The sequence below is a fragment of the Anser anser genome, assembly GCF_964211835.1.
Source record: "Anser anser genome assembly, contig: HAP1_SCAFFOLD_97, whole genome shotgun sequence".
In the NCBI taxonomy this organism is placed as follows: Eukaryota; Metazoa; Chordata; class Aves; order Anseriformes; family Anatidae; genus Anser; species Anser anser.
Window position 1 is genome coordinate 257,979 of NW_028153930.1, and position 25,550 is coordinate 283,528.

The window sequence follows — 25,550 nt, forward strand, 5'->3', positions numbered from 1 at the left end:
AAGCAAGCCGTGTCAAAGCAGCGTAGCACCCAGGCACATTCCTGGAAGATGTTTTGCTGCTCACGTTGAAGAAAATAGATAAAAAAATCCTGTGCAGTTTGCACTTCTGAGCTCAAGTACCACAGCTATGCACTACAATTGAAGTGGCATCAAAGCTTGTAAGGTTTTGAAGCTTCAGCACTGCCATCCAAATTCAAGGAGGCTGCATCTATTATCTTGAATTTGCCCCAGCTCAGTCCCCTGAAACAATTCCATAGACACGTACGAGCAACCCTTTTCCCACCCAGATTCTTTGCTTCATCTATTGCACCTCTACCTTGTGTCATATTCTTATTAATCTGCCCCTCAAAAGACTCCCTGGCTCACACAAAGAAGCAACCCAACAAATCCCTGTTCCCAGCCACGTTGCTTTCATGCTTTGGGAAGAGTTAACTGCAACAGCTCTAACTGTGATGCCACCTCACCCCCTCCACCTATGTGAGGTTCTTTGCCTTCTGTCTCCTCCTACGTGTACACCTGCACTAGAACCAGGAAGAATGTGCTTCCTACAATACTCCAAGAGCCTCTTCTGTTTCAGGATGTCATCATTTCAATTCAGGACTGAAAGTATTCCTAGCAAAAACCCAACAGCTAATAGCTAACAGAAGCAGTTGCTGGTGATCAGCTACAAGCAACCTGGAAGTACTGAGGAGTCACAAAAGAGAATTTGCATTACATTTAAGAACAGCATGCAGCTTAGGACCACTGCTTTCACTGACTACACTAAGCCATAAAAAAGAATTGGATTCTTACCTGCCATCACAGCAATTATGGTTTATGTTGCCCCCAAAACACACACGGCAGTACCAGAACTGTGTCAACTAGCTTTAACAGCTTCCCCAGCTATTAAGTACAGTAATTTCTGCTTCCTTTTTTTTCTTGGAGGAATATTCTTTTGTTTCCAGCCTCACTTACTTATTATACACACTGTTAATTAGCAACTATTTCTCCATACTCATAGGGTTATGGAGTCCCTATGACTGGAAAAGACTCTGTACCCTTCAAGATAAGAACAGCATAAAGGCAGCAACTCGCAAGACTGCTCTAGCTTAAAGCAAAGCTTTCCTCATGGCTCTCATCTCCTTTGACTTGAGTACTGTCATCCTTCTACCAGAGCTTTAAAAACTTCATTACCACGAATGAAGGAAGACCAGAGCAATCAGAGAGGGTAGCAGAGGGTATAACTTAAGGAGCTGTTACTAGGATTTTTTTGTTGTTCCTGGTGGACTATTTTTCTCCTTGCCAGCAAGGAGGGAAAACCAGCAAGTTGTTTTCTCCAAGATTTTTTTTTTTTTAGGTTTAAGAACACGGATTATGTTGTAGCAATTTCTTCGCTGTAAAGCGTCAGCTGAGAAGTCTAACAGTAAGAAGGGCAAGGGAAAACTGAATGCTGATGCAGAGAGTGCCAGCAGACATCATCCTCATTCCACGGGATGTTTGTAGCTATGGCAGTTGAAGTCTACACTTCCATATGCTTAACATACCCTATTTATAAGCCAATTTTAGCTGACCTAGCATATATCAGTAGTACAGTTAGAGCCAGCAGCCTGCAGGAAAAAGTGGGCACAGGTGTTTCCATAGCAAGGCCTGTGAGTGTCTCCCATACATACTTCCAGTCTAAGCAAGCACATGAAAGGCTTGGCTTGTCGCTTACCTAAGGAACCAGGAAAACAAGGGAAAGCTAGATTTTGCTTGTGTCCTAATGCCCATATAAAAATAATGACAGATGAAATACCCTTACTACCTTGTTAAATTCCATAAGCCGGAAGAGAACGTGCTGCACACAGGTACAAGTAAAATCCCTTGCTGGCAGGTTTGCAGATACAAATTTTTTATTTACACAGGCAAGTCTTATCTTTAAGATAAGACCCCATTTACCTCTTTACATTTCTCGAATATTTACATGACTTCATGATGCTCCAAGAAGAGAGTGATGAACAAAAAGATTACAGAAACTGTCAAAAGCATAGCAAAAAAAACCCAACCTATCACTGTGCTTTAAAACTTATGAGCTAGAATAATGTAGAAGAAATGTAGTTTTAGCACTTTGGTCCTAACGGTCATGCTCTAGAAGACGCTTAAATAGCAGAGGGGATTTCAGAAGTGACCGTATCCAGAGGTTGCCAGTGACAATTCATGAGTGAATCGTAGAGTTCTTCGCTTGTCTCCGTGAATTGTCTGTTCATTTCATCAACATCCAAGTAGAGCTGTGGATCTGAAAATAAAAGCCTGGTAAGTCCAAGTATCAAATCTGAGGCATGCGCACAAAAAAACTTCACGTGAAATGGCTAATAAAATGTATTTTAAGCTAAGTGTAATAAGCTATTAGATCTACTAATTTTAGTGAGGTATTTAGTCCTCTAAAATTTTGAGCCTCACAGCTCCAACTTTTGGGAATTTTTATATTAGAAGGCTGGGACTAGAACTGTCTTTCAAGATAAAGACAAAGACAATGTTTAAGATAGTAAAGATAACGTTTAAGGATAATCAGCCATGAAACCCTCCCAAGAGTCATTTAATTCACTTCTACGGCAATACACGTTACATAGGATAGTTTCTAAACACTAACACAAAATGCCTCCACGTGAGGAACTTTGCAAACCTTCCAGGACACAAATATGTTTTGTACCGTATTTGTAAGTGCAAGCTGAATCCTCCTTTTGGAATCTGCAACATAAGCTTTTACCTCAGGGTGGAGAACAAAGCTTTTGCATATTACTGAGTTTCTAATATAAAATCTGTTTAGCGGAACCAATACAAAGAACAAAATTCTGTATTAGACCATTTTCAAATGGGAATGAAGGCACAGGTACAAGAAACCTGCTGCGAAGCATTGACAGTGTCCCGTTTTACTTGATGCGGTCAGTGTATGCTGTATCAGCTTTAAAACCCCAGCTGATTGCAGATCAACCCCACAGAGGTTTGACCTCAGCTGAATTTTCAAGATGTTCTTCATCCAGTAGAGGTTGGCTTGTATTGTTAAAAGGCACAAGGATGGCTAAACTCAAGTGACAATGATAGAACCCTTATTACCGTCAGTAATTAGGTCATCACCGATTGCAGTCATAACTGAAGATTCCTGAAAGACAGAAAAGGCTAAGTTTAATCATAACTCATTTCAGAAAGCATCACAGATTCAAAGTGCTGCAGTCTCAACCCATTCCTTCTTCCTACAACTACAAGGATAGATGGCATTTTATCTACTTATTTTTAGAAGAAAGCCAATATTACAGTACAGGTTGGAAGGGACCTCCGGAGGTCACAACTAATACATTGACCACGATAAGACCACTTACAACAACTGTTTAATTTGCTTTAAGCAAAGCAAATCAGAAGAACAGGAACAGAAGAAGCGTACGCAATTATGCTGTCAAAACCATTCTTTGGTATGCGTGAACAAATAATGGTGTATAAATCACTAATTCTATGGATTTACTATTTAAGCACTTAAATACAAACACCTCTGAATGGAATCTGCTCTTTTAACTTCACACTAAGCAGAAAGCATGTTTTCAACTTCGGATTCTTTTTGCTGATTCACACAAATCTGTACAACATATTATCTGTGAAATATTTTCTTTACAGCAAGCGTGCAGTATCTTTACCTCAAAAACAGCTGGAGCCATTAAAGAATCTCCTAAAGAGCAGTCTCCAACAGCTTGCATGCTGTCATAGGGAGCATAGGAGCTGTAGTTGTAGTCAGCGTGAGCATCTTAACTCCTCTGCAAGTGGTAGTTCTGGTAATCTTGGCAATAATCATTATAGTTGTATGACTGGTACCGCTGCAATTCTGCTTTCAGTCTGAAACATGAGAAGTTGCATACAGTCAGAGAACAGAAACTGTAAACCCAGTTCTGAACTTAAACAATTTGTCAGCTTACATACTTCAAAACTTAAAAGGAAGCTTTCCTAAACAGTCACCTAAGTGACAGCTTAAGTCACAGCTCAAAACCTCATTTCTATAGAAGCAAGCATCCTCACCTTTGCCAATACCAGAAGGAATTGTTCTCATGGATTAACTCCAGAGCCTTGACATGGTTACCTGTACACATCAAGTATTTTTAGCGTTGGCATAAGCAAGCTGCTGCTAAGTCTCTGTGCTTTGCTAAAGATTGATTTAAGACCAGAGACATTTATCAAGCACAGCTGCTTTAAAGATGCAGTCTTAACCCTTCTATCTTTTGTTTGGTTAATTACTAGATCTTATTTCCAGAAAGAAGTGAATGGAGTCAGATTATCCATTTCAAAGAAGCATCTGACGCCGCCTGTCAGTTTGCCATGTCTACCTCCACCTGCTCAGTTTTTTTGTTTGTTTAAAGTCCATTAAACATTCAACAGCTGCCAACTATACCGCTCAGGTGAAGTCAGTCTTGCTTAACAACACAATCGCGATTCTCCAGCGTGACGCCTTATTATTAGTGGGAGAATTACAAAATACACTGGTTCTTAAGAAGAAAGGGCCAGCTGATTAGCTTTCACTACTTTCCCTTTCAAGATTTTCTCAGGGGCAGCTTCAGACTAATGACAAGAACCAAGACAAGTGCTATCTGTACTAAAACTGAGGTACACTGCATAAAGAACATTCAGATAACCCAGCTGCATATTCAAAAAAATCCGCTGTTTAGACTTGTCTTCACTGATTCTGTACAGGCAGACCTCCTGTGGTTGCAGTGCCCAGTTTCTCTCACTTGAATTGGGGATGCAGAGAAGTGAGTTCTATGCTTTTGGGGAAGAATACAAGCTGAAGGCATTCTGAAATAGCTTCCAAACTAAGCAAACATGAGGGACAAACTAATCCAATGGCTGGGTATTTCAATGCTAAGAGAGCACGGTACTCAGCCATTCAGAAACGTATTACTGATGTGTATTTTAATACCTACATTTGTTTCAATACTGCAAAGCTACACAAGTTCTAATAAAGAGGTAATCCATTGTCTTGTTACTGTAGTAAACAAACAGAAGATACATCATCTTAGGTCTTCTGCTTCCAACTGCACTCTTCCTACATACAGTTGTGTAGGGAAGGAAAATCTGAAAATACTGTTGACGTTCTTCTGGATAGCCGAAGCAAGAAAACATGTTTGTGGCTTATTCTTGTTTTCAAAATAAAACAATATTAATTTAATCAAAAAATTTTGGCAAAGAAGTTTGGACAGTGCTCTCTTGGAGAAGAGCATTTCCATTCTAAAGCAGAAGGAGGCAACATTTGCAGAATTATGCTAGGTAAACAGAAACAGAAGTGTCATTTTTTACTATTTAACAGAACACACAAGCTAACCTCATGAACATACTGAAATTGTTTATATGAAGTCCTGTTTTGTCAGTATCCTGGATCAGAGTTCATCAAATTTGGTATCAATTCTTTAACCGTTCAGAGACCTGAATTGCCTTAAATAAGTGATAGAACTGAGCCGGTAGAGTAAGAAACCCTCTCAGGAAGTGCTAAGCTTTAAACTCCCCATTGCCCTAAGCTCATGAAAAGCAAAGAATAGCATTCTAAACCTGTTCTAGTAATAACGCCTTTGGCTTTCTCCCTGCGTTCCCATTTTTCCCCCCCACTTCTTTCCTGTCAACCCACTGTAAAACTAGTTATGTGCTTCTCTCAAACTAGAGGGAAAGCTCTAAGAACAAGAACTCCCTAGCATATAAAACCACTTCTTGTCCCTTCTACCTTATGCAGGCCCAAACCTGAAAATATTTACCAATGCATTCAGCTTTGCTACTGTTGAGAAACAAGGCTGGTTACAATGGCAGCTAAGCCCAAGTTGCGCTGTCTGGCTAGACTTAACAGTTGGATTCCCCCAGCCATCCTGAAGCAGGTTGATGAATCCAGGGAGTCAAAACATAGGACTTCTGCATTTCTGGTTTTGTAGACTGCATCGTGTGTACAGCCACTACAGCAAGGGCCACAGACTTTCCAAAGGCAGAGCTACAAGAATCTGATTATTTAGAATAACTGTATCAATGCACAACTCCTTGGTTACCTTTTAGAAATTCCTATGCTCAGCCGGATTCCTTTTCCCCCCAGACCTGGTGCGTTCTGGCAGTCTTGCAGTGCCCTCATCTGATCACCTTGCTCACCAAATCTGACATAGGCATACCCTCTACTATTTTCAAAAGGGCGAAAACCAATTCTGGTATGCATAACAGTTACAAAGCTAACGAATTCAGTTTCTGTCTTCTACAAAAAACAGAAGATAGCAGCTACTATAGCTTCTATTACTTAAGCAACCTCTCTGGCATGTGCACGTGCACAGAAAAGGCTTTCACCAAATTAAAAAACTTGGGCCAGAAGCAAAAAGCTTATTCCTTGGTAGCATTAAGATGCAACTCACTGAGAGCCAGCAAAACAATACATTTTAAGTGCTCTCTGCGTAAGTAATCAGATTCCATATTTCTGCATATACAGCAGTTAATCAGTTAGCACTAACCCACTCCTTTTGGAGCCACAAACTTTATTGGTCACAAACACCAAGAGCTGGCTGTAATTATCTGAACCAGTATTAACCGGTACCTCTGAACTCTTCAAACAAAAATATCTTTCAGGTGCTCTTAGAAGAACAACATCAATTGCCTGCAACAATTTGATGGCTTTGCTAAACGGAGCACTGAAAAGCACAGTGGTACAGTTTCTTTTGTAGCCTGTTCAGAAATTATAGCCCCGTGCCTACAGCTTCAAATCAGGCCAAGCTTACCAGCCCAACTCTTACAGCTTAAGTTCACTGCACTCGAATGCCTTCAAGACGTGCTTTTAGGAGCCATGGAGAAGAACCCTCTGGTAAGACCACCATTATAAAGTACTGAGTGTTGTTTTACACTTAAAATAGAACTATCTGTTACAGTCATTCATCAGCTTTCCCTAGGCTGCTGCTCTCTCACTACTGAATGTGATCCTGCTCTCAGTTTCCCACTAACTTTTTCCCCCAGCGGTTATGGCCTCTTTTCATCTATGACACTTTTAAGGGACTACACCGTGTTGAAAAATGCTGGTTAACATTTCCTTTTACACAAGGTGCCTCATCGAATTTTCCTGACAAAACCAAACCCCAGAACCTTAACTAGAAGAGGAAGCACACAAACACACACGCCTCCCTGGCCACCATATCTCCCCAAAACATATCTGTTCAGTAACAGACCAACTGTAAGAATACTGCGATTAAAATCAGTATAGCTCTATACACTGCTTTTGTTCGGGATTACTAGCTAATGTCCTTCCCCTTACCCCTTCTGGAATTAATACTGAATTCTGTACTCCAAAACGCGGTTCTTAAGTCATACAAATGACATTTAACAATCAGAATTTTTCCACACAGTGATCCTCAATAAAAACTTCAATCCTCTACTGCAGTCTTTCAACAAATTAAAGGAATACAAAACTGGCTAATAACTGTTCAGTGATTTTTGGACCTTTGTAGCACTAGAGTAACAGCAGTACACTCTGCAGCATAGTTGCAAGTACGTGGGAATAAGATACTCTCTCTCATCTCTTTTTTTCTCTGAAAAGTGTGAGGCCTCTATTTCACCCTACTAAAGATTTTACCACCAACTGTACTGCTAGCATTGAGACACTGCAACTTCTGTGCTTGTATGAGATGCAGGACAGGTTCCTTAAGGTGTCGCAATTTTTTGTCTAAACCTAGTGTTGAGATCAAAAAAGGGATTGCTACTAATTGCGTACGTATCAATAACCAGGACAGAAGACATGCTGCATATAGGAATTAAACTTTTTCTAAAGCTCTAGTACATGAACATATCAAATCCCGCAGATTTTTTCTAGTATGGTTTCAGAGGTCTTACTTGATGGACATAAGCGCACAAGTGAAGACAAAAGATATTCTGTTTACCTGAAGTACATGAAGGTTTGAACTACATTCTAGTCCTGATCTTTCCAGTCAAAACTGTTTAAAAAACAACCAACCAAACAGTAAAACAAACAAGAAAACCCCATGCTTCCTCTCTACATAAAACTTTTCACAATTGTGTTTTCTGCCCACCACCTGGCTTTAAAAAGTATACGAACTTCTTTGAAAGATCATGTTTTTAGTCTGAACTCCAAATGAACAACGTGTAGGGCATGTAAAGAACAAGCACGTCATTAATGAAAGCTTTTCTCTAAAAAGGATAAACTTATTCTTGGGGAAAAGTGTGGAAACAGATGTTATCTAGGCAATATTCCTACAGGAAAAACGAATAATTTTGCCACACCTCAAAGGAAAAAATAATTGTGCTTAACAGGTAAGAAAATAAAAAAAATCAGAGCAAACCAAAAAATAAATCACAGAATATGCATCCTCGTTTTAATCATTAAGGATTACCTTTGAGCTCTGCTTTGGTGCTTGGCTTTGCACTTTCACAGGCTACACACTTCGTGGCCTCTGCTTTGTTTTGAACCAAGCAGGTCTCCCAATCCCAGCTTCCTTCAGGCTTCTTGAATTTGTCTAAATCCAGAAATTCTCCAGAAGGAGCAGAAAATGCAGATGCACTGCTACTGGTCACAGGTGTTGGACCCTCTGTGAGACAAACAAGACAGTTAACCATCCTGTTTGAACATGAACTATAAAATGAACATTAACTTTTAAATTTGATTTGTCAAATCCCACAGAAATGTTCAAAACTACTCCGCAACTCCCCCCCCCCCCCGCCCCTGAAAAAAATAAAAGCCACCAAAAACCCACAAAGAAACAAACAAACAAACAAAAAAAACAGAGTGGAACTCAAAGCTTCCAAACAACACACAACTCTGTTCAGCACACAAGCTTCTGCTGCTGTTGACCACAGTGTAACCTCCATAAAGAGGCCTGACAGGTGCCTTTTAAAAAAAAGGTGCCTTTTAAGAGAGAAGCAGAAGATAACGCTTCAAATTCAAAACCGGAAAGACAAGAATGGCTCTTCCCTTCCACGGCACACGCAGAAAACTTTTATCCTAGTATTACTTGCATCGCTCTTCCTCTTGACAAGTGCAACGTAACCGTGCAATTCACTGCACCATGGTCACAGTAAACCCCTCATTTCCAAAATTCCTCCTTGCAATGGCAAGAGCCTCAGACAAAGATGCCGACTGACCGCTCAGAGGTTGGAAGTCCAAGAGAATCAACTCTGTCTGAAATCCATTATCTTACCTCAGGAAATTTCAGTCTTACCGCACAGGATGAATACAAAAGCCCGGTCTAGTCCATCTTAATTTGTTTCTTCCACGATATATTTGCACAGGTGTTTTTCGATGTAATGGCATGTTAAATGACATTTAGAGTCAAAGTTAGAATTAGAATCGTATTTTAAAAACAATACAACCACGCTCAAAATCAATTACGGTCACACACAATGGGAAACAACCCAGTACTGCCCTGAAGAAGTTACCCAGCGGGTCACTCGCTTTCTTGAAGCCTACCACTGACCTTCATAGGCATCTCTCTGCTTTAGCTTAAGACTAGTTAAGACTACACTGTCTTGAAATCTGGCTTCACATCTCCCCTCAATTACATACAAACGGTGAGTAGAGGCATTTTGGACACATTCTGTAATTTTTTTTACTTACTTTTTGAAAGAGAAAAACACTAATTTTTAACTCTTTCTATGGAGTTCTCATTTTTCGCCAGTGAAAAATCACTATGTTGTTTTTAAATTAAGTCACCCACTTCAGCCATCTTCCCTCACCAGCTGCAAAGCTGGGGGTATCTGCATTGATCCAGCTCCGTACTAATACATTTCACAATCAGTTCAATTTATGCGACAGGCTGGAACCTGGGCTGAGACCTCTGAAGTGCCTGTAAACCAATCCTGCAGACAGCCGCTAACCCATCAACCGTACCTGGGAATCGTGTTGCTTAAAATATTCCATATATGCAACGTACTTTTATTCTGTACAAGATTCACAGAGGCTAGGATGGAAACAACAGGAAAAAAAGGACCATACCTGGTTTCTCAGACTGACAGGCTACACATTTGTTATCTTCCGTCTTATTTGGTACAAGGCATATTCCACAGTCCCAAGAGCCTTTGTCCTTCTTAAATTTGTCTCCAAAGCCCAGAGTGGCTGTTGTGTCAGTGCTGCTCGAGGAGGATGTCACTGTCACCGAGCTGTCTGTGACCACTGGTCATGTCAGAGCAGGCATTACTCCCGTTCCAGGTTTTGGTGTCTCACATGCTATACATTTTGTAGCTTCCGGTTTGTTTTGGACAAGACATGTATCACAATCCCACGTTCCAGGTACTGTTTTGAATTTGTCTCCAAAGCCCAGCATCCCTGCTGGGGGCGCTGCTGGCTTTGAGGTGTCGCATTGACTTGAACTTACTGTCTGTTTCATACTCTCAACTGTTGACGCTTTAGTAGCTTGACAAGTTACACATTTGTCCTTTATGTCTTTGTTTTGCAGAAAAGGGTCACATGTATCAGATTGCCAGTACGATGCTTGTTTAGAAGTCTCTTTACCTGCAGAAAAAGTTGTTATTGCAGGCCTAGTATAAACCACTGTGCTTGTTGTAGGTTGCGCAGACGTAGAAGAGCGTGTTTTCAACAATCCAAAGTCTAGGAAGCAAGAAAAAAAAGTCTTCCTGTTAGCGCAGCACCTCACTACATGTAACTAAGTGACTTTACTAGAGGGCAAAAATTTCAACCCAGGTGCCAATGGTTACAACTAGACATTCAGACCGAGCGCAACAGGAAGTCCCCAGAAATCTTATCTAAACGGATGAAATTTCATCTGCTGCACTGGGTCACAACAGAACATTTCGTTAAAGCTTCATTTAACTCTTTGTTTCCAAGCAAGCTTTAAATCAACATTTTCACTGGTCGATACAAGTACAAACAGACAGTAGCTGACTGAAATCTGACAGTCCAACGTGGAATGGAAATAATACAATTTGATTAAGACGCGATGCCCAATCGAATCAGATTTCTAAAGCTCCTCCTTCCGTAGCAGATGACTCAAATCTACTCCAGTAACTGTACAGAAGTTTGTACTCGGAGCAGCAATCCATACGGTATTTTCCCACAGATGCTGAATATTAATTAAATAATAAAAACTCAAGACAATTGAACAACTGTCTAATTTTCTATAATTAGGACAACTCCTTATTTAAAAGGTGGCAATTTTAACAGAAAAGACAAGCTACTAATACAGAAAGACTAAAGGAAATGCATCTTAAACAGCAGCTCAAGTTGCTTGTAAATCTACCTTGAACATAGTTGTTTTGTGGTTTGTTTGTTGTTTTTTTTTAATCAAAAATGAAGTCTTTGAACAATGTGGATTTAGATTCTGCTTCTTTTAAACCGATAAAGAAAGTGAATGTCACTTCACTCAGAGGTCTTTCCTTAAACAAAATGCACAATGTATTTTCTCTCACTTAGCTCTTTCCAACAGAGAAATGTGCTGCCTTCTTAACAAGTATGTAAGTTAGAAGAAGACTTTTGGGAAAAGATCAAATTCAATAAAGCCCTTTTTCTTAAAAGATATCTTTTCCACAGACACACTTTATGAAACTGTTGAAAACAATTGCAATTGCTTAAAAACAAAATTCAGAAAAGGGTTTTTAACGTAAAACACTCCACTTCTGTTTGCAGTTTAAATTTTAATCCACAGGAGCCATTGTAAGCTAAGGCCCAAAGATTCGCAGCTTTCGCCATGTATTTGGAACTGAAGCTCTTTCCTATTCTTTCTTCACCTGGGCTGAAGGTGGGACAGGAGTGTTGAGCTTTACAAACATTTCCTTTTCAATTCCACAAATTGTATTTACTTAAAATGAAACACCGATTATCTGGCTAATTCTCTTAGTACCTCATTTACAATTACATCCTAACACGTAAAGGAGATGCAACCCATCTGCTTTTCATCTTGCAGTTTTACTTCCAGCAACAAACACCACTTAGAATAGAAGGGGGCAGATGCACCCTAACAAACGCAGCGCTTAATGTAATGCTCTCCTACATTCATATTTATAGCAGATACTCTATTAACCATAAGTCGTGTGTTGGTTTTTTTTAATAAAAAATGCTAGCGTATTTTTTGCAGCATCTTTTTAAAAGGAGTTCATTATCTCACCAGGATTTTTTAGAACGTCTAAGACGCTTCCTTCCTTTAAGACGTGGGCAGTGGTGAAGGGACCACCAGCAAAATCTTTGACCTCCTCTTTCTGTGTGTTGATGTTGGTTGAGGTGGTGGTGTCTTTTGAAACAAAAGAAAACAAAAACAGCTTTCACAATGTGACCTAGTTAGAGCAGATTATACTCACTTTTGTTAGAAACAAGAATTTCCAGCTTCATGCTTCTCACATAAGAATCTTCACAAATTCTACTTACTTTGCAATGCTTTATGATTACAAGCAAAACAAAAAGCAACAAAACAAAACAAAAATTATAAAAGCAGATCTGTCACTGGAAAAATACTGCAGAAGTCCAACACTGCCTGGAATTGCTAGCATGCGCAGACAGGACAGATTGAAGATTTAATAAAGAAAAAAAGGAAAATCAGCACTTCAGATCTGAAGTGCTAAAGTTTCAGTTACCTAGGGTAAGAAAGGGCGTCACTGGAGTACCACTGGGTCCAGAAAGTTCTGCCGATTTTACAACGGGAACACTAAATGTAAACCCAATCTGCTATGAACAAGAGAGGTTTTTCAGATTCTCAAGCCACAGGAACTCCAATCGAATGCACACACAAAACCAAATCTGAAAGCTGCTCTTCACATTTGTAGCACGCATGCTGAATGACAAATTATAAGCCAGAAGCCTACATACTTTTCTCCATCAAGGCAGATTCTGCTTTAGTGTTCTGCAACAGCCTACTAAATGCCTAAGAAAAAAAGTCAAGCTCCTTTATTATTTTACTTACAGAAGACGTAGGTAGCACTTCTGCCTCAGTAGATTTCACAACTGGAGATGAAAACGCGAACTCAGGACTGCTAACAGTACTTGCTGGTTGTATCTGTATTTTCAAAAGAATTAAAGGTTTATATTTAAGAGCAACAACTACCTGAATTCACTATCCAACAGAAGTCCCGCAGTGACGTCGAAAAACCTGATGTTTGAGTTATTTTGCAGATAAAAGTAATAATAAAACACAGGGAAGTTTCCAAGTGGGTATAGGACAATATCTTCAAAACCAAATTCCAGAAACTGAGAGGAAAAGCTGGAGATGCTACTTAGGTCTAAATGCACGGAAAAGCAAGCCAGGAAGCTGAAGAACGGCAAACTCAGCCCAATGATACTCCAAGAACTTCAGCAAACACCTCAACATGTTAAAGCAGCTGTCTACTTCAAACCGTACAAAAAATATTTCAAGTACTCTGGAACAGATTAATGTTTATTTTATTGCAATAATATGCCAATTATTGCACCCTAGGCTCATTCTATGTGAGGCTCATATGACCACGTTACCTCTAATTTAATAACTTAAATAAAGTTGTGGTTTAACCATTGCAGGCAACTAAGCACCACACAGCCACTCGCTCACTCCCTCCAAGTGGAACAGGGAAAAGAACCGGAAGTAAAGAAGTAAAGTTGTTAAATTTGAGGTAGCATTAATGACTCATCGCATGTAATGGCTACCTGGAAAGACAAATGCCATAACCCTGTACATACTCCCCACTCCTTCCCCTTCTTTCCCCCAGCATTTATTGCTGAGCATGATGCTAAATGGTGTGGAATATCCCTTCGGTCCTCTGGGCTCCGCTGTCCTGGCTGAGTGCCCTCCCAGCCTCTTGTGCATCCCCGACCTCCTCGCTGGCAGGGCAGCGTGAGAAACAGAAAAGGACTTGTCACTGTGTAAGCACTGCTCAGCAACAGCTAAAACACCAGTGCCTTACCAACACTGTTTTGCTCACAAATCTGCAACACAGCATCATCTACTACGAAGAAAATTAACTCTACCCCTGCCAAAACCACTATAAATAACTTGGCATAAAGTCCACACCCCCCTTCCCCCGCAGACTTCCACAGCATTTGAAGCAGTTATACAATCACGTTAAATGGGAGTTGGCAGGCTCTAAGACTGAGAGAAGCAGAATCAAAACATTTATGCCTTTTTCCCCAAACTGGCATACAACCCCAATTCATTCAGCTGCGTAGAAACTAATATTTGTTAGTTTCATGAGCACCACAGAAAAAGTCAACTCGCAATAAAGCAGTATACTCATTGTAAACATTATTTATAGCATAAAGATTTACCTTGCCCGCCGCCGTCGCTGCTGCATCTGCCATGCCTGCCGCCTCCGTTGAATTTGCCACGCTTGTCGTTGCCGCTGTTGACCTTGATATGTCCTTTGTCATCAGCAGGTATGGCATGCCCGCCGCCATTATTGGATATGTCAAGCCTGAGGGCACTGTTGAACACGTTATGCCTGACGTCGCCGTTGTATATATCATGTCCTCCACCTCCTCCTCTGATAGATCTGTCAAGTCCTCCACCTCCGATGGATCTGTCATGCCCTCCACCTCTGATGGATTTGCCATGCCCGTCGCAGCTGCTGGAGTTGCCGTGCTCATTGCTGCTGTTGAAACAGCGCTCGGTGACGCTGAGACAGCGCTACTACCAACGAAACTGGAATTGAACTGAGGCAGCGATGCAGCACTGATGGGTAGGGGTATTTTCGGTAGCACTGGTTCCTCCACTTCCTAAAGTTGCAAATTTTAATTTTTCTTATACAAGACATACTACTTTCTCACCCCATCCCACCCAATTTATTAACAAAATTAAATAGAACAAAAATCCATACAAATTAAGAGAAAGCAAGTTTCCAGAAGAAATCCCGATCTCCCCACCTCTGTCTACCACGTCATTTTAATTTATGGCAGGCCTGCTTCCACATTATACTCTATTCAACAACTGTACAGCAAGAACACTGAAAGTTAACTCAAAACCTGTGCGGAACAGAGATGCACAGATCACATTTTTTTTCTTTCTTCTCTGTACTTTAGTCATCAAAGCTCTAGAGAAGCATCATCCTTTCTAACTACCCTCGCATGGCTTCAATTAAGAGTACACTCTCAAGACAAGTGAGAAAGTGTTCCTCTTGCAAAATTAGGCAGGATAGCTGCCAAAGTTTCTAAAGTCACTACAGCAGTGAACGTGGAAAAAGGTAATGTTTAAAGAAGCAGGTAGGTTCAACAACCAAACTAAACACAAAAAGCACCAAAGAAAGTCAGACTAGCAGCACTGAAGATTGTGTTCTGGTAAATACAGTCTATACCATGTATCAGGATGCAAATATAAAAATCAGAAAACAGCCTCTTAACAACTTCAATTTTCATCCCTGCCACTTACTTTATTTGATTACTAAGATTGGATGAGTTATGTTTTAAATGGCATAGGAAATCTGACCAAAATTTGTACAGTACTATCATGATCTACTTAGAAATGACTAGGCAGGGATGTAAGTTGGTGCTACTGATATTCAGTGCATCCTGTAGCTTACATCTGTTTCACAGTTTTGATTTGAAAAGTTTATGGAACTTTTGATATTTGGACCATTATTTTATTTGCGTTACAGGAATAAACAACAGTGTTTACGATTTCTTTATATTGCATCATCCAGAAGTCCCATTTAATGATTTGAAACTTAAATTAACTTAAATACTTAATATTAACTTAATATTAATTAAATACTTAATGTTAACGTAAATACTTAAATTAACTTACAGGCAGCTTATATAACATCCAATAAAAGAAAAATTAATCTGAATATTCATGGTCATAGTTTTATGGAATAGATTTTTCCTATTAAAATGAGAAAAAAACTCTCTCACAATGAGTTTGGTGAGTATCAAAAACTGAGTCATCGTTAGCAGACATGCAGAATGCTCTCTTCTACTACTCTTTTTCACACTCTTGGCCTGTATCTTTCTGTACGACTTAAATATGAAACCAAAAATTAAGCTTTTTTTTTCTTTTTATACTTGGCACTCGTTTCAAGTATCATTCCTGTAGAAAAACTATACACACCTTCACCAAAACTTCTCTTCTTAGGACTCATTCATTCAATTGCTAACGAGAAATGTTATAGTTTGAAGAATCTCCAAGGTAAGAGAATTAAAAATTTCAAAATTACATAAGCAAAGTTCAGGTATTCAAAGACAGGAAATCAATTGGAGCCTGCTCTGAAACCCACAAGAAAACAAAAACAATGCAAAAATAAAGCGGTATTGTTATAATTTACTATGATGCAATAAAACTGACACACTTAGCTAGTTACTTCAGTAAGCTCAGTGACAGCAATTAATTTAAGAGTCACTTACCTGTTCTTGTACAGCTCTTGATAAATAGTGTATTCCTCTTTCCCTTCTCATTTTGCCGCCTCCGCTACTCACTCCTGAAGACAGACCATTGGACGCAGCAGTACTGAATTTGTAGCTGGTCACATTGCTAGCACACGACAGTACAGAAGTTGGGGGAAACAAGAGAAAAAAAAATTACCAGCCAAATTTTTTTTTCAAGATATTAGAGCTGTTATTAGTCCTAGAATTGAAACCTGCTGATCAGAAAAAAACTAAAGCTGTCTCACAAGTTGCTAAACGCTGGTAAATACTTGATGTTCTAAATAGGAAAAACTTTATTAACAGCAGCAATGAAAAGGACATACATAAGTGCACCGTTCACATGGGAACAATGACTAAGCCAGAAGACCTGAAATAGAAGAGCTGATTTAGATTGTTATTTTCCAGTGCTTCCTTTAAATAGGACTGGTTCTCTGATTCTGCGATGCACGTGTATCTTTTGCAGGGATATAAAAGAACAGCTCACAAAAATACAGAAAGAGTGCACATATGCACACATACACATGGGAAACACTGCCAACAGCTCTGATAGAATAGGGACGCCTTAGACTTGTGTGGCAAGGTAATATGGCCTAAGCTTCAGAAGCAGCTCTGGCTTTCGTGTGGCCATCAGCAGGAACAGCAGAGGTGTTTGGGTATGCCAACATTCCAGAAGTCTTTTCAGACATGAATACAGATCCCTTTTGTAAGGCATACAAAGGCGTTTTTCTGGTACTTAAAAAAGCCTAGCTCAAAACCAGAAAGATATCCTAATCCAAGAGCAAATGGGGAAAAAATAACCCAAACCAGAAGTGAAATAGGGAATAACTCTAACAAAAGTACTATGGCAAGAAAATGAAGTATGCCTGGAAAAACCGTGACATCAAAGCTTATCTTGCAGCCAATCAGTCAGTCAGTACAAAAGTGCATTAGATCGCACTGGAAGACACCAGGTCAAACTCCCACAATACTGAGGAGGAGAACTGGTCTAAACTTGTCAAATACTTGACAACAGCCTGCTTAGCACTGTAACTGCATAGAGGAAGACAGATCCCTAAGGCAGATGCTCAGACTTTTCTCTAATCCAAACTGTCAATCCATTAGAATTCTGAAAAAAGTCTTACATCAAAATAGATCTTCATTCAGACAACTATCGCTTGCCCATAACAGCCCATATTCCTCTTTCTGTTAACACCTGTGAGCTTCAAGGGGGCAAAGACAGTTGTCAGCCTTCAAGCAAGTCTAATCTACAATTGGACTCAGGATATAAAATATATATATATATACACACACACGCATAGATATATAGCATTGGTGGGCCAGAGATTTACTGAGTATTCCAACTCAACTGTCCAAAGGGACTCTTGCCAGCAGATCAGTGTGGTGCTCCTGCTCCAGAACATGGCACCCAACAGAGACCAGCATCACAAAAAACACTACCACCACTACCTACTCTACAAACAAAAGGTAGGGCACTGCAATAAACTTTGTGAACGAAATCAAAAGCAGTATGAGTTTGCTGTATCTCCTTCCTAAATGGAGAAGTAGAAAGGAGTTCTAGCAAAGACAATTTAGAACAGTTTGAAAAAAACATAATTAAAACCCAGCACCTGATTGCACCTGTACCAGAACCTTAAAGCCAGTCGCTTCCACCCCTAAAAAGGTGGTTGTTGTGAAGTCCAACTTTTAGATGCCAAAACAAAGTGTTGAGTTCTTTCTGCAAGCCAAAGAATGCCCATGGTCACATAAGAATTGCTTGGCAGATGAGCATAGAGTCGACAAAATTCCCTGCTACTGTTCTTTGAAAAGAGCGACCCCCTAAAAACCGAGTGCAAAGTCCCTTAACTCAAGCATTATTACCCAAAACACCATTTGCCCAGAAGGAAAAGCCATCAATATTATCTGGAGGATAACTCATTTGACCTAAACCAAGAAAGCAGTATAACACAAAGCAGTCTCCTCAAGAAGAAATTCAATTAATTCTGCTGGATTTTTTTTATTTTAGAGATGAGTTAGCATTTGGCCTCAAATGATTCTAAAGAACACATGGTCTTCATGTGAACTCAAAGCAGACAATTAACTTCATCATGAAAGGAGTATTAAAAAAAAGAATAATAAATCATAAATCTTCCTCCATGTTTTTGCTTAAAAAATAAAGAAAAAAACACATCAATAAACATCCTCCTGAACTGTAACTCACTTCCCCTACTTCACCTTCTAAAGAATGCTTCAGAAAGAATCATCCCATTAGGACAGAGCTTTCAAACTGCAAGCAATTAAATAGCTAAAACTAATAGCTTTTCCCCTAGGGAACATTAAGAGGGACAAATTATTTTGTTATAAGTAAACTGAGTTATAAACCATGAAATATCTGTCAAAGCAAAATTTGTAACGCTACAGATTTAGTTAAACTACAAAATGAGCCATATTTCCTGTAGAAGGAAAAAATAAGGCCTCCAATAGCAAAGATCCTTTCTGTGGATACAGCATTATAACGTGCTTCGTTTCCCATCTTCGTATCCTTCTCAGCAGATAAACTTGGGATAAAAAGTGGTGTATCAGTACTTTTATTCTTGCTCATCTTCCTTCCTTTCATAAAAACAACAATTTTCTCAAAGTTATATTGATCTTCAAACACAATCCAGACTTTGCAGCTGCCTCAAAATACAAAATTTTCATTGGATTTCCCATTCCTTTTACTGAGAACTGTCACCACCTTTCAGGTGCAGACCGTACTGAAAAAGGAGATTTCTTTCTTTCTTCAAGTAAGTTTTAAATTAATAGATGTCATACCTTTCAGATGGTTCTGCTCGCTGTTCTGCAGGCAAAGTCTTCTCTCTCATCCCCTGCAAGTTAAGTTTAGTTCAAGACTTAGCTGAATATGTACAGAATACACAAAGTACCAACAACCACTTCATGTGTTTTTTTGTGGTTTTTATTTTATTTATTTATTTTTAATTTTATAGCCCTGAATACACCTCACCTACTTAACGTTGTTCCCTAATTCAGCATTGTGGGTACAGTTCAGTTAAATTTTGGGGCTAAAGTAAGCATCACTGCTTCACTCAGCATTGAGGACAAACTGATAGAACACTAAATCAAATTTGTCAAATCCTCTAACAAAGAAAGTAATTATTTTAAACAAAATGACAAAAATTGTGTGTGTGGGGGGGAGAGTTTTCATCAAAACTTGTGTTTGCCAACCCCGTAAAAGGGACATACTTTTCTGTTTTCTATCATTTATCAACAAACAAGAAAAAAAAAAACTCTACCCCCCTAAAAACTAAGCAGTTGCTGCTACATTCATTTTAGAACTTTACCAAATGGAGATTGTGCTGGCTAAACAATACAGAGATTGAAAGAGTTAAAAGCAATAAGCAACCAGTATTACTGTCCACTTTGATTTCCAGCCTAAAAAGCCCATACACTTAACACGTGGTCATTTGTACACTCAGACTGATACTGGAAACACAGATGTTTTCGCAGAAAGAGATGCCCATTTAATTTTATGGAAAATTTATCAGACTCCATCTACTCCAAAGCAATCAAAACCGATAACTCAGCACATTGTCAGAACTCTCACTTGGAGCACATAGCTCACCTGGAATAGTTTACACAGAACACGAGCATGTTTCATCAGTGACAGCTTTGTGTACATGAGAATATAAAAGGAAAACATTTCTGTCTTTTAATATTCTTTCACTGACAACAGGATGACTCAATAGCACATCATGACATCGTGAAAACAACCACAAGACACTGAGTGTTCCAAAAACAGAATTAAATCCATAAAAGCTCAATCTATTTCACAATGGTTCCCACTGCCTTAAAGCTCGCCTCAAACATACTATCAGTACTTTTTGCAAAGATAGGATAACAATTGGTTTGAGAAACATTCCAAGACTGGAAAAAAAAAACAGGCACATAAGGACTCAAAAATGTACTCACTTGGTACTTTGTGTCTACTCTCTGGCAAATTTTGCTGGACTGAGTAGTTGAAGTCGGTGATGGTTCAGAATACCGCGTATAACGCATCGGTTGACGGTTTACCATTGGTGTCACAAGTCTCTTAACAGGTGGAGGCTGGAATGCATTCTGGGATTCCAGCTTTGAAAGGGAAACAGCAATCAATTTATCCTTACGTCCACCCAAATTAATTCCAATATTTATTGATGAAAACAAATTACAGAACTATAAACCTCCCCCCATCGGTCTTGGCACTCAATGAATACGATTTGAAAATTCTGAAGACCGTTCAACTTGTAGAGGGAAATCACCAGAAAACCAGTAACGAAATCCATAAAGCTATATATAAGTAGCCAAAGTCTGACTGAATTCCATTTCAAAATTTGGCAGTTAGCTTCATAGACAAAATAATTCATGCTACCATAATTAAAATAACCCATGTTCCTAGAATATGCTCCTATCTTTTCCTCTGCCCACACTGTGATTTTTTTTTTTCAGTAGCTTAATTCATTAATTTAACATTCGAAGTGTTAAGCAACTAATTATACAGGCTTCTGGGCTTCACATTCCCTACATTTTCCCTCTTCAAAGTTACACAAACAATAGAACACACTCAAAAAAAACAACTTGTCAGTCTTACAATAATCTCATTCATTAAAATATGATCCAATGCTTTACATGTGCATTAGATGCACTTCAAGTAGTGGGTTTGACTTCCCTTTTCAAAGCATTTTCACAGACCAGAGTTAATTTTTAACACAGACCACTGCGTGTTCTGCAAAACTGACTTAACTGAACTGTCAGACAGAAAACAAACCCTAAAGGCTACAAGATTTACCGATGGCTCCGCCTGCAGTCTTAAGGATCAGAAAATACAGTCTTAGGAAGCATGCTATTGTTCAAATCAATACCAACAGGAAATTTTTGTTTACGCTGCAGCTTTAATTTCACAGTATCTCCCAGCTCTTAGTAATAGGATTCACACTCTCTCTAAAGTATATAAAAATACATCTTTCTAAAAAATATTACATTCAGTTTGAAACCTTGAATAAGACATGTTTTATGTAAGTTCACAAATCTACTTCGAGTGAACGACGGTTCATTGCTGGTTTTAAAGGTAAAAAAGAAAAATATTAATTCCCCCAGTTAGGCATTTAATACACCAAGAGCTATTCTGCCTGGTACAGTTCCTTGAAATAAGAAAAATACCACATCACTGCTACCCACTGCAGAAGTTTAGCCCGAGTGCACAAGTGTTCCGTCAACCGCATGTTCACTTTAGCAGGAAAACACACGATCGTCTCCTCAGCAAATAATTGCTTCTCATCACGGGCTACCCTTCTCCCGCCACCATTATGAATTCTAGTATTATGAATAGACAATCTATCTCCTTTCACCCACTGACAGCTGCGTGCAACATTCATTTAGTGGCTGACAATTTCAGGCTCTCTGTTGCAAATCTGGCAGATCTTTCTTAATGCCTTATCACAGGTGTATTGCTATAATATAACTGAGAATTCACACCAGATTTGGTTTTAGTTATTTGGATAATATTTATGATATACTTCACTTCTCCATGCCCTTGTAATTTGGCAGATGGTGAAAAGATGGTCCAGGAAATCTGAGATGTTTGTAAACTCTGAAGTGATTGTAAACTTAATTATACATCCATCCAATCAAGGAATTGGCACAGAAACTTCTTGAGACACTGTCCCTTTTCTCATTAGAACAGAAGATGAAAAGTTTGCACATCTTGTTATTTCCTTCAGTCACCTGATCTTCAAGTGGTCATTTAAGGGTTTTGCAATTTAATAAGCCCAAGGATACCCCTAACTAAAGTCGTCAAAAAAAGATGACTAGTTTTCATTTTTTAAAGAAAATGAAAGGAAATCATGCTTTACCACAGCATTATCACCAGTTCTGTGCTACCTCCAAATAGGAATTTAGGAGTGTTAAGATTTATAGCGTCAGAAAAGAAAAAGAAAAAAAAAAACCTCTACCCCCCTAAAAACTAAGCAGTTGCTGCTACATTCATTTTAGAACTTTACCAAATGGAGATTGTGCTGGCTAAACAATACAGAGATTGAAAGAGTTAAAAGCAATAAGCAACCAGTATTACTGTCCACTTTGATTTCCAGCCTAAGAAGCCCATACACTTAACAAGTGGTCATTTGTACACTCAGACTGATACTGGAAACACAGATGTTTTCGCAGAAAGAGATGCCCATTTAATTTTATGGAAAATTTATCAGACTCCAACGATGGTTCATCGCTGGTTTTAAAGGTAAAAATGAAAAATATTAATTCCCCCAGTTAGGCATTTAATACACCAAGAGCTATTCTGCCTGGTACAGTTTTGCAATTTAATGATACCCCTAACTAAAGTCATCAAAAAAAGATGACTAGTTTTCATTTTTTAAACAAAATGAAAGGAAATCATGCTTTACCACAGCATTCTCACCAGTTCTGTGCTACCTCCAAATAGGAATTTAGGAGCGTAAGATTTATAGCGTCGGAAATTAACAATTTTCCTCCTCTTTACTTTGAATGGTGATAAAAAGCACAAAAACTAGTTTTCTGTGCCCGAATGAACACGGAAGTCTGTACAAAGTCTATATGACCACTCAATCAGTATTTTTCTATTTGTGATCATTTCTTCAAGAGAAAACTTGCCTCAACGGGAATTTTAATATGCAGCTTCACCCCAAGTTGGGGGACAAGATAAAACGACTTGGTGTGTTCTAGAGTTGTTGCTCTCAACTTACAAAGATAACATAATTCTTAACCTGAGTAATCTTCACAGCCCATCATCTACTGTGGATACATGCCAATATTAACTTGATTTGATGTCTATGTCGTCACTGAGGTTTGAGAAAATTTTTCTAATAGTGATAAAGCATTGAAAAAGTTATCTACCTCAGCTTAAGACATTATTGGTTCTTACCTTTCTTCGTTTGGACTGGAAGTCAGTAATATCCGGTTTATCTATGTCCGGAGGCTAAGGGAAAAAACAAAGCATAACTATTAGAGGGCAATTTTTTTTTCCTGAGAGAGAGGGTTCCCTGCAACAAAAATGTGGGGGTTCATGGTCAACTTACACAACACAGCGGCAAAAGAGATGTCATTCTTTTAGCATCCTGTTGAAAAAATAGCGCAATAAATTAAACCGGCCACAGCGTAAGGAAGAATAGTTTTATCTTTATCCTTTGATGGCACATTTACTAAGTTTTATAAACACATGAAGCAAAAACAGATTAAAAGAAGTGCTATTTACCAACAAAGCGGTTGACAGCTTCTCCACTGCCTCCAAGATGCACCACGCTGAGGTACTCAAGGTAGCGTGGGACCACACAGTTTCTTGTCTAGCTTTCGCTCTCTTTTGTGCCTGAAAAATTAGCATTTTAAGTGTTACAATGGTCAATTCTCAGCTAAGGAGGCATGTATTTTATGTCCCAAGGCTACACTGATGATACAATCAATATATTCTGATGACAGAGAAACATGCAGTCACTGGGAGTTCAAGCCATAAAGAAGAGAATACATTCGGAGTTTAATGAAGTTTACCTTGGGCCTCAGTGCATCTTGCACGTGCTTGTTGCACGAGCAATAAAAGAACTCCGTACTTGTAAAAGGTCAAGACGGATGATGCCAGGACTGCTAAGGCCTCCGAAGCAGTAATCAGGGAAACAGAACTCAAGAAAAGGCTTGTGGTACAGAAAGCATTTTCAGTAACAACACAGACCTCAGAGTTTCACGATGGTCTAAGTGTACCATCTTAAAATCAGTGTATACAATCATAACCAGGAACTAGTTTTACTTCTCTCTTGCTTCCTCCCTTCCCCCAAGATTAAAGTTGGCTGCAAATCTTTGTCTTAAAAGATAAAGATCTGATTTAAACTGTAACAGATCTAAACATTACACTGAAAAAGTAAACTGTTTATTTGCACCACCCAACTTCAAATATCAGTCAAAAACTTCCTTTGGTGTGACTTTTTTTCTTCCCAGGTTAAACCCCTCAAATAACCACACTGTGCTTATCACACGATGTGAAGACAGGAAGCAGACCACGCAGCATGTAAAAACACAAGTGAGACTCACAGAACCACAGAATGGTTAAGGTTGGAAGTGACCTCTAGAGATCGCCTGGTCTACCCCCCTGCTCAAGCAGGGCCACCCCGAGCAGGTTGCCCAGGACCATGTCAAGTCAGCTCTTGAAGACCTCCAAAGAGGGAGACTCCACAGCCTCTCCGGGCAACCCGTGCCAGGGCTCCATCAGCCGCACAGTGCAAAAGCATTTCCTGATGCTCAGACAGAGCCTCACGTTTCAGTTTGTGCCTGTTGCCTCTTGACCTGGCACTGGGCACCGCTGAAAACACAATGGCTCTCTATGCTCTTTGCACCATCCATTCAGGTATTTATATACACCAATAAGATCCCCCCTGAACCTCATCTCCTCCATGCTAAACAGGCCCAGCAGTCCCTGCCTCTCCTCAGAGGAGAGGTGCTCCCAGTCCCTTGATCTTCTTGGTGGCCCTTCGCTGGACTCTCTAGTACCTTGCTGTCATTCACAGCAAGCAGCAAGAAGCAAGCTACTCTCTCCTTTAAAAGCCTAGTATTTTGGTTCCTCTTTTTACCATAATGCAGTAATATTGTAAAAAACAAAAATAGCCGACCAAAGAGGGTTCCCAGCTTTGCACCACAAGGTTTCAAGGTTTCCCGTAAGTGAGGTACTTGTACTGCCCTTTTTCCGTTGCACAAATGGACTGTCAGAACAGAGCCAGCAAACCCGCGTTTTCATTTTCTTCAAATTCCTTTTGATTTATCGATAAAAGTCACTTTAATTTAAATACATTCCTACCAAACCTGATTTGACTTTCCTTTTCGATTCAGCTCTAGCTAATCAGAGTTGTCAGCAGTTTTTATTTGCTATTTCCAAGAACTCTTGGGGGCAAATAACTCTCTCCAAGAACTATATGAATCATTCAAAACAGAAAGCATGTTACTGCTTATCTTGGGACTGCATTTAGTCCTGCATGCCTCTGTGTACCAGAAGAACAAAGGATCAGCAAAGTTGATTTTAGATATTTTCAAAGACTGCAGGTTTATACAACATATCCATAGCATGAATGTAGGCATGCTTGGAAAAGAAGATCCACAGATAAATATTAGCCAGGTTTGACTACTGTAGCTTTTGCTACCATAAACACAAGTTTTCAAAGTTATGCTGTCATTGGTTTTTTTGCATCAAGTTATTTTAACGTAATGTAGTCAGAGGCAGACAATGGCACTTGAATGGAAT

The 25,550-nt window shown here is 39.3% G+C and overlaps 1 protein-coding gene and 1 long non-coding RNA gene across 3 annotated transcripts; both read right to left on the bottom strand.

Moving 5' to 3' along the window:
- Positions 1 to 1,581: 1,581 nt before the first annotated feature.
- On the bottom strand, positions 1,582 to 8,666 carry LOC310891127 (uncharacterized protein C6orf52). 2 transcript variants are annotated; one of them, XM_083853423.1, is made up of 4 exons: positions 8,355 to 8,666; positions 3,645 to 3,840; positions 3,073 to 3,118; positions 1,582 to 2,254 (listed from the first exon to the last, which is right to left on the bottom strand). In XM_083853423.1, exons 2-4 carry the CDS (start codon positions 3,702 to 3,704, stop codon positions 2,118 to 2,120), a joined length of 243 nt encoding a protein of 80 aa, XP_083709549.1. In that variant the 5' UTR covers positions 3,705 to 3,840; positions 8,355 to 8,666; the 3' UTR covers positions 1,582 to 2,117. The 2 variants fall into 2 exon arrangements, with proteins under 2 accessions (XP_083709549.1, XP_083709550.1); XM_083853424.1 differs by lacking the exon at positions 8,355 to 8,666 and adding an exon at positions 4,021 to 4,115.
- Positions 8,667 to 22,716: 14,050 nt separating this feature from the next.
- On the bottom strand, positions 22,717 to 23,708 carry LOC310891126. The gene is made up of 3 exons (XR_014577437.1): positions 23,526 to 23,708; positions 23,350 to 23,388; positions 22,717 to 23,249 (listed from the first exon to the last, which is right to left on the bottom strand). It is a non-coding gene; the product is annotated as an uncharacterized lncRNA (long non-coding RNA).
- Positions 23,709 to 25,550: the final 1,842 nt, after the last annotated feature.

Coding starts and splice junctions, on each gene's coding strand:
- LOC310891127 (XM_083853423.1), bottom strand. CDS start 3,704: ATGCAAGCTGTTGGAGACTGCTCTTTAGGAGATTCTTTAATGGCTCCA. Junction 3,119..3,644: donor TGGCTCCAGCTGTTTTTGAG/GTAAAGATACTG, acceptor TCTGTCTTTCAG/GAATCTTCAGTTATGACTGC. Junction 2,255..3,072: donor TGATGACCTAATTACTGACG/GTAATAAGGGTT, acceptor TTTTATTTTCAG/ATCCACAGCTCTACTTGGAT.